Source organism: Phytophthora sojae (assembly GCF_000149755.1).
Source record: "Phytophthora sojae unplaced genomic scaffold PHYSOscaffold_5, whole genome shotgun sequence".
In the NCBI taxonomy this organism is placed as follows: Eukaryota; Oomycota; class Peronosporomycetes; order Peronosporales; family Peronosporaceae; genus Phytophthora; species Phytophthora sojae.
The window spans coordinates 232,100-248,831 of NW_009258119.1; the positions used below are offsets into that span (position 1 = coordinate 232,100).

The following is a 16,732-nucleotide window of genomic DNA, read 5'->3' on the forward strand; positions in this document are numbered from 1 at the left end:
TATCGCTTAGTGCGAACGCCGGGGAGCTAGGAAGGGGAGCGTCTACAAAAAAAATCTGGACCAAAATGCACCGAGATGGCAATGACTGGAGCAGCTATCAACGGCCATCTGAACGTGATTCAGTGGCTTCATCACAACCGGAAAGAAGATTACTCCTCTCAAGCCATGGACTTTGCCGCCGCTAAGGGGCACCTACTCGTGGTGCAGTGGCTTCATGAACATCGTGCGGTAAGGTGTTCAACGTTCGCTATGGACGATGCGGCACGGAATGGACACCTCGACGTGGTAAAATGGCTACAGGCAAATACCCAAGCTGGTTGCACGAAGGAGGCAATGGACGGCGCAGCGGGCAATGGCCACCTCGAAGTTGTCAAATGGCTGCATGAGCATCGCTCTGAGGGGTGTACGACTTCCGCGATGGATGATGCGGCTGAGAATGGAGCTCTCGATGTCGTGAAATGGCTTCATGTGAACAGGGCGGAAGGTTGCACAAGTCAAGCGATCAAAAAGGCAGCAGAAGGCGGCCATTTTCGTGTTGCCAGGTGGCTATACAAGCACCGGCCAGAGATTTGTACTCCATCCAAGAACTTTGAGGTTTTCCTATTCCTCCGAATGCAGCTTCATCAAGCACGTACGGAGGGTGCTGCAAGCTGGTCCTTAGAGGACGATCGCTAGGGGCATTTACTTTTGGATGTATAAAGCACCGGCATGAGTTTCAAGACGTGGATGTCTAGGACTTCATGCACATGTAAAACGTTAAATTTCGGCTGCGGATCAGAGATAGTCTTTCTACCAGATTCTACGTATGAGTATGTTGGGGTTGCCAACTACATAGTATTAAAGTTTCTTGCATAATTGAAGTTGTTCGTATGAAAGATCACCTCGGAGGACATTGTGATTGCAAGCTCAAAAAGCTATGATACTTTACTTTCAGAGCGATCGATACTGCTCAGGATCAGTGTTCAACGTTGTTACAATGTGTACAAGAGCGTATTGTCAAGGACGTCGTCCCAAACGGACATTCCGAGAATGCGTCGTTCTTTGACGAGGAATTGCAGACAATTTTGGAGGAAGGAGATTGAAGTGGAGATATCCCTCTTCTCTCGGACTTTTTCCAATCCCTTGGTGTTTAACAGTCATGAACGATAAAGATGGATTCCTTACAGAATGCTTCCAAGTGTTTCCTTATTTTTTATACGGTGAAATGTGTGGCTTATCGTACGGCAACTAACAACAAAATAACCTTTGATCCCGCCAAGTCACAAAAGACTGGTTGGTGTTCAACGATCCAGGCATTATTTCACGATACTTAGCCATCAAGGAAAGGGAGCTCACTACGGTGTAGAAACAACAAAACCTCAAAGAAGTTGTTTTCCGCGGCATAACGGGCGGCTAAACCGGAGCAGCCCTCTGACCGGTTGGCATGAAGCCACTTAATGACGTTGAAGTGCCCGCATCTTGCAGCCATGTCCATCGCTTTCGACGTGCAGCCCTCACGCCGATTCGCGTGAAGCCATTTCACGACATTTAGTGCGCCAAGCCCAGCTGCGAAGCTCATCGCGCCTGCAGTGCATCCTTCGGTTCGATGCGCGTGTAGCCATTTCACGATGTCGAGGTGCCCATTCATCGCGGCAGCATTCATAGCGGCTGTGCTACACTCCGCTTGCATATTGTAGTGTAGCCAGCGCACAACATCGAGGTGCCCATATCGTGCCGCGTTTTCCATAGCTGCAGCTGTACATCCGGGCGAGCAATGCTCATGGAGCCATTGTATCACATTCAAATGGCCACACGCCGCCGCCTCGTCGATGGCAAAAGTGGTACAGCCCTCCGTTCGGTGTTGATGAAACGATTGTATAGCTCCAAGGTGCCCATGCCGGGCTGCATCATCCGTAGCCAAGATACCCGTTGACTTCGATCTGAAAACTGTTTCTTCTTCTCGCTTCCGCTTCCTCAAGGTTGAGCCATCGCACCCTCGAAGACCGTGCAAGTACTTTACCAACTCGAGGTTTCCACTGCCGGCAGCCTCGTTAAACACTGATTGGGTGCCCCTTATCATCCACGAAAAAATCGACACTGTCCCCATACTCTTCGAGCAGCCATCGAGCAACGCCGAGGCGCCCCCTCCTCGCAGCCATTCGCATGTTTCCCCTGACACCGTATAAACATCGATCCTGCCCAACTCTCGCCTGTACTCGATACTGTCGAGCAGTTCACTTGTCGGCGAGCCCTCCGCTTCTTTCGTGAACTCTCGCAAGAACTTCGCAACTTTCAGGGGCCATTTGCTTGCAGCGGCGTGAGTCGCGAGCATTGCATCTGCTACAGCTGCAGTACTCGAACCACGATGCTCGATCAACCAGCGTACAACTTCCAAGTGTCCTCCTTTGGCAGCATTTACCAACATTCGCACGTCCCCGCTATCAATTTGTCCCCGTTCGTCCAGCCAGTGCAGTACGTCCAGTCGCTCTTGCCCAGCAACGTAGCAGGCATCAATACGCTCAGTAGGGTTACGCCGGCGTCGGCGCCATTCTGCCCCTTGGTTCAGCAGCCATTTTGCTATCAAGACATTCCCCACTTTTAGTGCCGACTCCAATGCAATCTCCAAATTGTAGTTGGCGTCTGGAAAGTGGCGATGCAGCCACCACACAATGTCACTTCGACGACCCAAAATCGCTGCCGACATGGTTAAATTTCCCCAGTCAACTGGATGCCCCACCCCAAATTTCTCCCTTTTCTCCAACACTTGAGTGCAATTGTCATGAAAGAACTGCAGAATGTCCAAAGCTCCAGCTAGACACGCCCTGGCCACGATTTCCGAGGAAACTTGAAATGTTGGGAACTTGCTCGAAATCCACTTGACCACCCCCAAATTTTTACTTGGAGCGGCCTCTTTCAAGGTCGAAGTGAAGAAATATTGCTGGTAGTGACGGTCCGCACGCAGGAACTTGCGGAGGGTGAAAGTTTCGCTTGTTACAGCGGTGCTGTCTTGAGCGTAAACGTCGCTGCTGTTCCAGATGCGATCCAGTAACTTTACGGAACCGAGTTTACACGCCCGGAGCGGAGGGACGTCAACCGAAGTGTCCAGCAACCCAGACATGCTCTCTATGAGGTGAGGCACGTCCACGAGCTCCGTCTTGGCGCCGAACACGAGCCTCACTGCCAGCAGGGGCGGAACAGCGCACGCCATGTCGGCTTGTTTACAGGTATCTTGAAGAATGTATGATAAGCTACATGGTTCAGTGTAAGCCATATCAAACCAAGCATGTAGCCATGTTCAACATGGGTACATCTGCTTGAAGTTTTCAGAGCTTCGACTCCGTGTGCACCACATAGCGCATTCTCGCCACACTCGTCTTCCGCGTTCCTGGGTCTCCCTCACGTCGCTGAGGCAGTCTCCCAGTCCCTGGACAATTCAGCGAGCTTCACCCCGCTCGAAGCGTGCAAATTGGGCTTTGTGACGCTTCTAGATCGCATCTGGAACAGCAGCGACCAATTCCTAAATTCCGACAGCAAACTGACGGAAGAGACTTGGCTACGCAAGTTCCTCCGCACAGATCGACACTACCAGCAATATCTATTCTCGATTGGGTTGGAGGACGCTGTGCCTCGAAAGAATTTGGAGCTGCTCAAGTGGTTTTGACCACGTTCCTAGGTCTCAGAGTGACGTCAGAGCTGGTGGCTGCAGCTTGTTTGGCTGGGTCACTGGAGATTTCGCAGCTCATTTACGAGAATGACACTCGAGTATTGGAGCAGAAAGGGGTTACTGAGGTCGGACATCACGTGGAGTGGGGAGATCTCACCATGTCGGCGGCGGTCCAGGGTCGACGTAGTGACATTGTGTGGTGGCTGCAACGGCGTTTTCCAGATGCAGACTTCGATAGGAACGCGGCGCTTTGGTCGGCGTTGAAGATGGGAGGTATTCTTGTGGCCGAGTGGCTGATTTCGCGAGGTTTTGCAAGGCTTGGAAACAGGGCACAACACGCTCCCGTACGTGATATTGCGGCTCAGGGACGCGTGGACGTACTGCAATGGCTGGCGGAACGAGTGCAGCTGGATGGGGTCGCGGGGTTGGTTGCGAAAGCCGCGGAGAACGGACGTCTTGACGCTGTGAGGTGGCTGATTGAATGCGGTCAAGTATCTGAGTCGCGTGCTGCATCTTTCAGCTGCGAAGTCCACCTTGGGATCCATCTTGCCGCTGTCAAAGGGCACTTCGAAGTGGCAAAGTATCTTCGTGGGTACACCCAGTCGAACGCCAACTATCTTCGCCAAGATTACCTACACGGATAATCCAACCACGGGTTGATACCGCATACGTGTCGGGGGACACGATGGTCAAAGCCGCATTGAAAGGGCATCTGGTGAAGTAGTTATACGCCGAGTACGGCGGCGAACCCAACCTGAATTTGTTCGTAAGAGATATTGACATGTCGCTCACAACTAGTACTGCGATGGACGCAGCTGCGGTCGATGGGCATCTCGACATTGTGAAGTACTTGCACGAGTTGCAGATGTCAATCGAAGCGGGCACCAAAAAGCGAAAAAGAGGCACTAAAACCAAGAAATCTGGACCATTGTGCACGACGAAGGCAATGGACGGCGCGGCCAGCAATGGCCATCTTCACGTGGTCCAGTGGCTTCATCACAATCGTGAAGAAGGGTGCACAACAGATGCGATGGATGTTGCCGCTGCTAAGGGGCACCTACAAGTGGCGCAGTGGCTTCACGAACACCGGTCGGAGATGTACAGTGGCTGCTATGGACCGCGCAGCACGCAACGGGCACCTTGACGTGGTAAAATGGCTACATTCCAATACTCATGTTAGCAGCTCCAAGGCTGCAATGGATGGTGCAGCGGGCAATGGCCACCTCGAAGTTGTCAAATGGCTGCATGAGCATCGCTCGCAGGGTGGCACAACGACTGCAATGGATGCCGCCGCTAGACGTGGCATGCGAACAGACCGGAAGTCTGCACGGCTCAAGCGATGAGAAAGGCAGCACAAAGTGGCCATTTACATGTTATGAAATGGCTACGCAAGCATCTCGCAAATGACTTTACGTTTCCAGAAGTCGTTAGTGCTGTCGTATCCAACCAGCTCGACGTTTTCCTGTTCCTTCATATGCAGCTTCACCCGGACGAAGATGCCAGCTGGTCCTTGGAGAACCGTCTCCGGGAGATAAACGCATGGATTTTGGACCACCCTCTTGAGTTGAATGAAATGGTAGTCGGAGGGTAAAGCTGGGCTTTTATTAAGCGTTTACCAACCGGACTAAATGGAGGACGTGGGCGTGGTAACGATGGGTGGGTTGGAAGAGGGTTGCGAGAGGGATCTCGTTGGTGTGCTTGTGTAAGTGTGCTGGGTGATGTCGATGATTTACATGGATATATCCAAACTCAAACACCATTAGGATAGTGTGATGTGTTTCATTGATATCTATCTACCCGCCTAGTTGTCGTGGTTGAACGAATTGTTATTTAGGGTAAAGCGCGCAAGAGGGAACTAAAGTTGTCACGCAGCAAAGGCACTTACTGGCGAGCTGAGCCAGAAGGGGGAAACGCGTCGATTTGCGCTTCCACCACGGCAACAGATCATCTTCGACATCGTCTCGCCCCTCAACAAAATTGTACATTAACTCGCTGGTAGCTCGTAAGTATTGGCGTATCTCGGTGTGTGCCCAGGCAATAAGCCACCGCGAGTGCTCCTTGACGTGCTTGTTTCGTTTTCGTCTCGGAGCTCGTTATCCGAAGACACCCTCGCGCAATCGAGCTCTTGCCTTTACCGACTGTATCCATTGGTGTGCGGCTCGGGAGAGGATAGAGCTCGGCAGCCATTTCGTTAGCAGCCTGAAGCAGGCGATCGCTTGGTTGGGACCGTAGAACGTCCCTGCCCACCAACCGCGGGTTCAACAACGCAATTCACGCAACCTCCGGCCGAGTACTGCTGCGAGCCGCGAGCTCAATGTCTTTGCGGATTTTCTTACGACTCGGCAACTCGACCCCCACTCGCCCTGAAACTTGCGTCAGGTAGTGTACCAATCCCGTATCTTCCACTGTGCAAACACATCTTGAACTCCCTGTGATCTAGAGCGCCAGCAACTCATTGACTTCCGGTCCTCGCTCTGCTCTAATAACCTTTGCAGCAGATTGGGTTCTGTTGCAAGTGCGAACCACGAGACAACGCAACTCCGTCGCGACTGGGTTTGGCAGCAACTTGTTCTTGTTGAGCCTTCGTCAGCTATTGTTCGTGGTACGTTTTCCATGTGTCTCTTGGCTGCGGTCGTGTTTCAGTCTTGTGACCTATTTCCTCCTTGCACACCAGGCAGTACGCGCACCTCGCGTGGTCCGACTGAAGTTCTTGCGTTCGGATATCAGCACAGCAGTCCTTGCGAACCAGTCGGATGAAGCGCCACAGTTCCCTGCGATGTTGCTTCTTCATCTTAAACCTGCTTGGCGGGGTGGGAGGCGGTAACTCGGTATCACGAGGCTCGTAGGAGAGGGAACCCCAGTTGCCGCAGCGAACGGATCTGCTCCTGAGAGCCGACTGCGCATTTTCACCGATTGTGGGACGGTGGCTCCATAAAAACGGAGTGGTGCTCATACGTATCGGTTAATACTGTTTTCCCAGTATAAATTAAAGATGTCGTTGAAGTACCGTATAGTATCTTTGGAAGTTTAAAAGGTATAACGCGTTGATCAGGTACATGCCGATTTTGTAAAATCCCGGCAAGAAGACCGATTCGCCAGCGATATTTTTCATAGCTACCGAGACAAACATCTACTTCAATCTTTGAATAATTGCTTCCAAATTGCAGTATCACCAGATCCACATCAGGGTATATATATATATCTTATATGCTTGAAGCTGCTGGTTATGATCTTAAAAATACTTCAGTAAATGATTATCGACAGCAGGCGAAATTCTGAAGGTACTATTTAAGTGTTTATGGGCATTTTTACCCATGGCTTCTGATAAAAAAATAGCTGATGGAAAGCTCAACACTCAAACCGCCGAGTTGGTGTGGTCCTGTACTAATTCAGCATGGGCTACTGAACTACATGTACATCAGCTGACAATAGAATCCCGTGACAAAAAAACGAATTGAGCAATATACGAAGTACAAAGGTATACTGCTGCGGCGTAAAAGATCACACTCTCACACTCACAGTTTACTACTGGCGCGAAGACTACTCATGACACCACTTATATTCTAATTCTGCATCGAAAATACAGCTTTAATTTAAAAAATATTCCTCCATTGGAGTGTCGGAAGAGGTCACAGCTGGTCCTTCAAATTCAATTACCAAGGTCCCCCATCCTCTGTTTAGCAACCGACCCTAGCCAATATCCTTATCGCAGAGAGAAGAAACCCGAAATAATCCAAAGTTCTTCAATGCAATGACAAGTCCGTGCAAGATAGCTCGGGGCTGCGCGCAACAAAACATGATCATGGTGATTGATAAATTTATTGAATTTATTTGGAGAGCGGGGACGTCGGCCTGTAGTAGAGGCTCCACTGCAGGGCGTCGACCCCTAAGCAACTCAACGGAGGAACGCGACTGGGATGCTCCATTACTATGAAGTATTATTGCTAGTGTCTTTTTTTTCAACCCTTGTAACCAACAACTCAAGGTCACGCTATTAGTTGAACAGGAATCGACTACTAAGTAGATCCTAAACAACCACAGCACGAAAGATATACATATTGTGCTCATTGAAAGGGTTAAGAAAGTTGAAGAGGATGATCGACGCTAGTTGGAGGTCGTTTAGAGTTGTAACTACGCAGCTGCATGCATATCTGCCCTTCGGTCAGGAATTAAAAGTCAGACCTAGCACTACTGATGCTGATTTCGTCCGACGACTCGGACGACAGCAAGGCCGAATACGACCTGTACGTCTTGCCACTGGCCATCAACTGCGATCGGGCGACGTCCACGGAGCTCATACTTGTGGCCTCATGGATGCATGCAGTACAGAACGTCACCTTGCGCTTCAAGAGGGTCAGATCTGGGTCCACGAAACTCAATTTGCGGACGATCTTGCACGCGTGGCATACGAACCCAAAGCACAGCTTGCACGTGCTGTTGCTCTTACCGAAATCGCCGAGTCGCCGGGTCGTTATCGAAGCCGAACACGTCACGCAGACATTCTTGTGATTCGGAGTGCCGTTCTGCTTGAACTCGGCGTACTTCTTGTCCAGCATGTAGTGGAGCTTCTTCATCTTAGCACAGTAGACATACTTCAACGTGCAGAAGTAGACTCCGGCCATGCTGGGCACTGCAAGCTTCTTGATCATTTCACCACCAGGGTCCATCACGACTGTACCGTAAAGCTCCATAGTGTTGGGCTCAACCTGGCGCCAGAACGCAATTGCGGATATGTTGCCACGCACGCGGTTGGGCAGATCGGGTGTCTTCGGGAAGTTCACGGAGTGCATGAGGTGATACGCCAAACGCTCGCTATCTCTCCAGCGGATGAAGCCCGTGGCGTCGATGTACACGTAGTCGCGGTTCTTCACGAGTTTCGTCGAGGCAAATGGGATGTCGGCCTCCATCCACTTGATGGTCAGAGCCTGGAGCGGCTCTTCTAGTGTGGGCTCGATAATGCTGTCGAGCACTGCGGCTCCACTGAAGTCGTCGACGTATGAGGCCTTGACGCGCATAGCTTCGAGTGTGGGGCTCAAGAGCCCGAACATGAGGTCGTCCAGCTTGCCTTCCTTGTTGCCAAGGCCCCAGATCAGAGGCAGCCCGTTGCCCGTGATGTTCTCGCCTACGGACGCGGTTCCTTGACGCTCGACGTACATCTTGATGCCTTGGCGCTGCTTGCAGAGCTTCCAGCGACGCGGATCTACGCCCTTCTTCTTCTCGTCCTGGTACGTCGTGTACTTCTCGAGGTTGGCCAGGATGAGGTTGTTCGCGACCTCCTTGAGCTGCGCGTGGTCGTGCTCGGTCAAAGAGAGCTCCGTGAACGGGTTCATGATGAATCGTTCCTTCACCATGGCTGCCACAAGTGCCACGCTCGCAACGAAAGGTCGATTGAGAACTAATTAATGGACACCGCTGGACTCTCGCGAACCCGTTGTACGAGTCGTAATACTTACGACACCTTTACGTCAACGCCACAACAGCACCACCAATGCGCCTTTAGCAGAGCAGCTGGTTTTCGGGGCGGAGGGGAATTCAATACTTAGTATACAGTATACCAGTACAGTGTAGCCTCCGTTTGCTACACCTCTTATTAATATAAACTGCTATATTCACAGGGTAGCTACTTCTTTGTTCAAGACAGGACACATCAAGATGCTGCAGCAAACCCGATAAGTCTATAGGAGTTTGTATGGGCCGCACTCCGCGAAAACGGGTACTTTTGCCTCGGCTTTCCAAGGTCGAAAACGGGCGCAAACTTTGACACTATAATGCGTAGCACGTAAGCCAGCACCACAGAGATCCGCTTGTGAATGGGGTCCACTCACTCAAAAAATGTTTGCAAAGGCGCTATCTGTTCAATCCGCTGGATCAATCCGCTGCCTGCCCGAATTTGGGCGGATGAAATCCGCTGGAATATGCTCGAATTTCCGCTGGAATTGCATTCAGTACGCGCCAGCGGATCGGCCATTCCGCTGGAATTTTGTTGTGCAGTACGCACCCTCACTACAGCGCATCTCCTGCGCCTGCTTTGCAGCCGCAGCATCTGCAAAGTTGACTTGAAACTTAGCAAAATGTCAGTTTCCTGGAGCATTATCGTCTACGACCAACTTCTGCACACGGAACAATATGCTGTCGGCTACTATTCACTTCACCCTCTATTGCTTCTTGTTGATTCAATTTTTCGATTCAAGGAATGAGCATTTTTTAATGAAAAAAATAACGCAACCACTAGCTCATGCAGAGTTGGTTTTCCTACATGTACCTATTGGGATTGGTCCCGTGAGTCGCTTGCCGCGACCCACCAGCTTTTACACAGAGCGGCATAGCTGTGATGGGAGCGAAGGTGGGTCTTGCCAAATGGGCAGACGGTGTCGGTGTGCTTGGCGAGCGCAGTCGGCACGGCACGGCACGGCGCAGCTCAGACCGAAAGTGATGATCGTGGACGTTTCTCGGGGGAAAGACGTGTGCAGCGGCGGACGCTTGCCGTCGTCGACGCCCCGCCTAACGACTACATGGTCAACCTATTGCTCAGCTCTCATTCATGCGTAACGGCAACTGACTTGCGCCGAATGATGCACCGTACCTCACACAAAGATTACTTTGGGTGTAGCACTCTTGTTACCATTTGCTAGAAAGGCAAATATGCATTCTTCATGTTAAAATGTAGCTTCGTAATTTCAAAGGCTGGAAAATGATCTACTCAAGGCTCAGCTTTCTGAATCAAGAGGAGGGAATTGTAAACCTCGTTGGCTTGCAGTTGGCCCATGTGCTCTTGGACAATCTCGTTATTAGACTGCGGGCCTGCCCGAGGCGGCCAAACAGTTACTCTATCTTCTATACCGAGGCCTGTTGCTCTAATATTCGGTAGGCAAAGCTCAACGCTTCAATTTTATGTTAACGAGCGATTGGAAAATGTTTTCTTTGCGTTAAGTAAAAGCAATGAAACGAAACCTAATGCTCGAAAATCTTGTTTTGGCATTCGATCTGTTAACCATTCTTCCTGTGAGGTAAGGTATCCGGATAGTGCAGCGATGGCTTCAACGCAACATCAAGATCGTACATAAGCGGAGCGGGGCGACGACACAGGCAACTTTCACGAAATTTATGAAGTTTCTCGGGTATTAATTATGTAAAGTGGCACTGTACCCTCATCATTGATGATTTATATAGTACCTCTGTTGATGAATAGCACATTGGGTATATAAATTACCAGACATCAACCAATGGCAAAATCAGATTCCACCCGGATCCTCCCTTAGCTCTGAAATAAATTTCAGAAAATAACTTTCATGTTCAAGGGCAAGGGGGGGGGGGTACCAAGGATGGCGGGATTTTTAAAGTGGAAGGTGGGGTACTATTAGTGGGTGGGGTACTGTTGCAAATCCCCTCTAAGGTGATCAAAAATGAAAGGTGGGGTACTAAAAGAGGGCGGGGCACAAATAGAGGTTTTACAGTATTAATAAATAGGGTAATTCCCAAAATACGGAGTGCTGGGGAAACTTTTGACATTTTCAACCTTTTGCGACCAAACCCGGAGTTGTGGGAAAACTTATTCCCAAGACCAGCCTATAGAATCGTAGAGGTAGCCTTCACTGCAGAAAACACCAGAGACTCAAGAGCCCAGCACGCCGCTCCGGACGCGCCGCTGGAGAAGACGCTGGCAGTCGCCGCCATCATGGACGGCACACCCTCCGGTGCCTTGCTGTCCACGACCGTGCTGCTGCAGTAGGAGAGCGTGGTGCGCTCGAATACGAGAATGGCAAATCCTGACACATATCAGAATAATGAAGGACAAAGTCGCAAAATTAGTAAATATATATTGTTTCGTTTGTAGGAATTCGACTGGAACGTATCTCCTGCGCCTGCTTCGCAGCCGAAGCATCTACTAACTCGACTTGGAACCTGTCTATTTCTCAGCCTTTGCCACGATCAACCTCTGCACGCACAAAAAACTTTTGGCTATACTTGTCTGTAGTACTCTACGTTGCAAGGCTAAGTTTGCATGGCCCTAGTGTACGCTGCAAACAGGTTGGCAAATTTAAAAATACAAACTGGAAGTGGTCTTTTGGAAACGTATTTGCGATTTTGCTGCTCTGTTGGCCCCTCGAGCGACCTATTACTGTTTGCCGAATTCATATTCCACGTACATCCTACGACATAGTCAAAGTTATGAAGTAATTATGGTATGCATGAGTACTTCGCCTAGTCGACGTCTTCTTCATGCCCTGTTCATGCCGCGAATGTCCTGGTTGCAGCTGGGATGACTGCCTCCGCTCCTGCGACGACCCAAAAGTCTTGCTGCCCGCAGAGCTTGCCAGAGTCGATCAGGACTGGCGCCGCTCTTCATGCGCAACTCGGCGTGCAACTTCCGTTACCGTCCGCGAAAGTGTACCCCGCAAACACGTTAGTTGTAACGGGGTTACACGAGAGTTACCCGAAGGGTTACGAAGTGGGTACACACTGTCTAACCTAAATCAGTAGGAGAATCAGTACTGGCTTCAGAACCACTGATTATGCATATGACTAGGGTTCACTATGCTAGATAGTGAACCGGATACATTTACACCGTAGGCGGAGAAATTACCTTATCCGAGTGGACATCCACTCGGAATTTGCTGCAGGTACCAGCCCACTTTCTTATACCAAAAGTAACAATAAACTTTTATAAGAATAAGCTACTGTTATTTTTAGTAATAATCCCCGAATTATTTTTAAGCAGAGCGCCCTCGTCCTCGGTTCTACTTCATGTATTTATAGCTTCATCTTCTTGCAAGTCTCATTCTCAGCTCATTTTACTACCTCCAAGCTTCCTCGCAACCATCTCTTCATGACGTCCGTCAACACCTATGGGGAGATCCAAAGCCAAGTCAACAAGGTCGTATGGGTCAGTACCGTTCGTGCTGGACGCCTCTGATTTAGCTGCTGCCAAGTCCCTCGGTCTCCTGCGTGAAGAATCTCCCATCAACACCACAGACAACCGCCTGCCGGACTACGGTGAATCGTACGACAAGAAGAAAAAACATTGGCACTGACCTTTATGCATCCCAGCAAGCAGTCCAGCAGCGCTGTAAGTAGTTTGCTCTGACTTGCGGCTTCTAGATACTTGTTGCTGCCAGCAGCTCTGCCAACGCAAAGTACATCTGCAAACAAATCAACGACCAGCGGTTCTTCGACGAGACGATCCCCGGCGACGAAGCGGCTTGCCCATTTTTGTCAACGTCTCTAGCGGCACGGGTGCATGGCAGGTTACCAAGGCAAACGTTTGCCACAACCATTTGAAGAACGTCGGATTCTCCGCTCGCCCGTTCGCCGAGGGCACGATTGCGCGACCTGCCAAGGCTCTGCGGAACACTACACAGCAAAGTAGACGGGCACAAGCACTTGTGGAACAGAAGATGCTTCCTACGCACAATAGGTCCGTCAGCGCCTTGTCCGGCTCCGCTATTGCGGCGTTCTTACTTTCGGAAGGAATGCAACTGGCCCCCTCAGCCATTTCGAGGATTAAAGCTGCTATTGGTGACCAGTTGAAGGGCGATCGGATATTGAGCTTTCAGAAGTTGGAAGCCTACTTGCTCAGCATGGTGAAAAAAAAAACCGGGGTCGCTCATGCGGTTTGACAAGTACAGTGATGGTACATTTCATAGGGCGGCCTTCCTCCCCAGTATTGGCATCCGGATGGCCCAATTTTCTAGATGGATGCAAGGCTTCGCAGGGGCCCATCTCAAAGGTGAGATGAACGGGTTCGGAGTATACCTTGTTGCGACCGCCAAAGACTACCAGAAGCTGGTCACACCCTGGGCGTTCGCACTGGTTCCTGTGGAGAACTACGACAACTGAAACTGGTTTCTCAGTGGCTCTAGAGCCGCTTAAACGTTTTACGGCTGTCTCAGACCGTGACAAGGGACTGCTGAGCGCTGTGGCGGAAGTGTTTCCGCTCGCGGGGCATCGGTTTTGCTTGGAACACATCAAACGCAACATATGCAGTGCTCGCATCCCGCTGACCAACGATGAACGCAATATCATTTAGGACATGGCCGACAGCGACTGCGAGAACGATTTTACGCTATTTCGCTCCGAGTTAGCGTCCACAAACGTTCGAGCGGCCGAGTACCTTGATGGCGTTGACCGCGTGCAATGGGTGAAATATGCATTACTGGATCGGTTCCACGTCCCGACTTATAGTGAAGCGACATCTAACCTCTCGGAGCAGGCGAATCATTGGATCGGCAACGAGTACCGAAAAGCCAAGCCGCTCGATGCTTTCGATTGGTTCTTCCTGAAACTGGCTGAACGGGCATCTAGTATGCGTCAAGACGCATTGACTTGGGCTACAGCACATGGCGACGACGAGCTGGCCCCATTCCTGCGCGAAAAACGTGATCAGCTCGCGGCCGCTACCAGCTTCTGCAAAATAACCCCCTGTCTGGAAGGATCTTACATGGTTCGATACATGGGTCCCTCAAAGCATGACGGCTACATTCATCCTTGGCGCCACGTCGACCTACCGGCGCGGAGCTGCACTTGTGGAGGGTGGGAAGACTTCGAGTTTCCCTGTGTGCATGCGGTGTGTGCTGCAATTCGCGAGGGTACGCGTATCAGCAGTGTTTACGACGCTAAGCGGCTATCGATCAAGCACTTTACGGCAACGTACACAAAGCGCTTTATCCCGCTCCCAATCGATGGACAGCTACGCATCGATACAACTTTGAAGCTTCCAGCCCTTCAGATCCCCCCACTCCAGAAAGGTAAACGAGGATTGAAGCCCGGCCCAAGACCGAAGCACAAACGTAAGAAAACGAAGGACAGTTAGTAGGAGGGAGGCCTGAGAGCAGAGCATAGTCTGTGAGACCCGCGCATTTTTCATTTCTTTCAGGATTACACTTTATAATATATGGTATGTTTTTGATGATAACGAAAGAGACTCATCCAGAAATGATAATAAGTGCTGTGGTTTCCATGATAGCGTTCCCTCTTATGATGATAAAACGCCACAAATGATGATAAACGTCCTGAATATGATGATAGGATGGCAGATTTGATGATAAATTATCCAAAACCCATTGCAGAAAAAACAAAGCCGATGTTTTATTACACTGCTTCCGAACACCTTTTTAATTTTTTCTAAACGTTGTGATTTTTTATTGTTTTTACTGGCGGCATTGAAGATTTTCGATTAAGCTTCAGGCAACTCAATTTTATCTTTTCTGGCATAATAATAAAAAGACCTTACTACTGCGTGCCTGCCAAACGCTGCGTATGGCGAACTTTTGAGTGCCCGGGGGAACGGTTTCTACCCTTAGCAGTAAGCTTGAATCATGCGCTCATCTTGGAGACGCCAGCTTCAATCAGCGTTGTGCGCGGAAGCGTGCAATGTCCCGAGTGGTCGGAAACATCGCTTGCCACGCCTCCAGGGGGACCCCCTTCTTCTTACGAGCGTAGTAGTGCTTGGCCGCGCGCCGATTCGATTCCTTGCGTGCTGCAGCACGTGCAGCGACGGATGCCAGATCGCACTTCAATTTCTTCGCCAAGTGCTTCTTGAGTCCCTGGGCGGTCTTCAATTTGCGGGGGCAATGCGGGCAGGTTCGCCGGTAGTTCTTCTTGGGCCGCCCGACCTTCTTGCGAGTGGGTGCAGGTTTTTTCGATCGGGCACCTCGCCCTCCGCCCAGCTTCATTGCCGAGAAGCTGATCGAGAAATGAGCACAACTGGCAGCACCGAGCGCTGTTGAAGAAAGGTATTGGAGTTAGATTTACAGCACAAAGGCATGATCATATTCTGTCAAATTCATTGAAGTTTGTTTGGCAACCCAACTGTAAGGTCATATTCTGATACCTATACCTACCAATCAAAGTGCTTCTCTGATAAACGGTTGTCAGCACAATCCGAGTGGATGTCCACTCGGATAAGGTAATTCCTCCCGTAGGCGGCTTTGCCGCAATAAAGGGAAATGCATTCAGTTTGAGATTTACACACTTGAAAGTTAAGGGTTGACTCTTGGAGTCCGTAAGGTGTACGGACTCGTACATTCTGGTAATAGAACGGGCTATCTTAAGCTGAGACTCTGTGCGTCTGTTACGTATTCCTCTGACGCTAAAGCTACGGCAGCCCCGCTGCACACTTGGTAGCACTTATAGTCAATCCGACACCTGAGTCGGTATAGACTGACCCTCTGTGGAGAATGGAGCAGTTCGCTCACTTGCCCTCGAACCAGCAGGATGCGGTTAAAACGCTCATGTCCTTGCTGGGCCCGAAGGGCGTGACGCAACTTGCGCAACAAGGCCTCGACGCGGTGAACGCGCGTCTCGAGGCGTTTTCAAGCTACGAGATTGCTCTGCTAGAGCACCTCCAGCAGAGGATGGCAACGGCCGCGGTGCCCCAAGCGCCCGCTTCGTCATCCGACGCGGGAACAAGACCCAAGCCGCTTATGTTGAGCGTGAAGACCTTCGAAGGCAAGGAGGGTGAAAGCTTGATGCTTTGGACCCGTGAGGTTGAGATGGCTATGAGCTCAGCTCTACTCCGGACGGAGTCGTAGCGCGTGGCACTAGCTATCTCGAAGCTCGGTGGGCGAGCGAGAGAGTGGGCACTAACGTCCGGGACGTCGGTCGAGGTGGCCTTCCCGACGTGGGACCAGCTGAAAAAGCAATTGTCCCGAGTGTTTGCTCCGCCTAACGAGGCGTATCGCGTGCGCTCACGCTTCCTGGCTACTCGGCAGAGCAAGAAGGAGTTGGTGGGCTACGTCCAAGAGCTGAGAACTCTCATTGCAGGGATGTCTGCTGACCCGTTGCCGGAGGAAGTCACCGCTACGGTGTTCATGGAGGGCCTTCGCACTGGCATTACCAGGACGGAGGTGTTCCGAACCCACCCAAGCTCTTTTGAAGAGGCTGTGAGCGTCGCATTGAATGCGGAACACAACTTTAAGTCGACGAGACTTGGGTGGAATGCGTCTTACGCTAGCGCGCGAGTGGTCCGGAACCCATGGACCTCAGCTATGCTGAAGACGAAGAAGCCGAGCTTCGTGCTGCTGAGCAGCGTCGCGGTATCCGCAGATGCTTCATCTGCGGTGACACCCGTCACATTCGTGCTGGGTCCAT

The 16,732-nt window shown here is 50.9% G+C and overlaps 4 protein-coding genes across 4 annotated transcripts; 2 read left to right on the forward strand and 2 right to left on the reverse strand.

The window, feature by feature from the left end:
* Positions 1 to 249: 249 nt before the first annotated feature.
* On the forward strand, positions 250 to 4,986 carry PHYSODRAFT_509452 (hypothetical protein; the record flags this gene model as incomplete). The annotated part of the gene is made up of 2 exons (XM_009529901.1): positions 250 to 493; positions 4,748 to 4,986. The coding sequence occupies 2 exons, from the start codon at positions 250 to 252 to the stop codon at positions 4,984 to 4,986; spliced, it is 483 nt and encodes a 160-aa protein (XP_009528196.1).
* Positions 4,987 to 7,812: 2,826 nt separating this feature from the next.
* Positions 7,813 to 8,994, reverse strand: PHYSODRAFT_332836 (hypothetical protein; the record flags this gene model as incomplete). Its single annotated transcript, XM_009529902.1, has 1 exon — positions 7,813 to 8,994. One exon carries the CDS (start codon positions 8,992 to 8,994, stop codon positions 7,813 to 7,815), a length of 1,182 nt encoding a protein of 393 aa, XP_009528197.1.
* A 4,044-nt stretch (positions 8,995 to 13,038) lies between these two features.
* Positions 13,039 to 14,402, forward strand: PHYSODRAFT_434710 (hypothetical protein; the record flags this gene model as incomplete). The annotated part of the gene is made up of 2 exons (XM_009529903.1): positions 13,039 to 13,159; positions 13,957 to 14,402. Coding segments are annotated over 2 exons (567 nt in total), but the record flags the coding sequence as incomplete, so codon positions are not given.
* Positions 14,403 to 14,988: 586 nt separating this feature from the next.
* On the reverse strand, positions 14,989 to 15,315 carry PHYSODRAFT_332837 (hypothetical protein; the record flags this gene model as incomplete). Its single annotated transcript, XM_009529904.1, has 1 exon — positions 14,989 to 15,315. The coding sequence occupies one exon, from the start codon at positions 15,313 to 15,315 to the stop codon at positions 14,989 to 14,991; it is 327 nt and encodes a 108-aa protein (XP_009528199.1).
* Between the last annotated feature and the right edge of the window lie 1,417 nt (positions 15,316 to 16,732).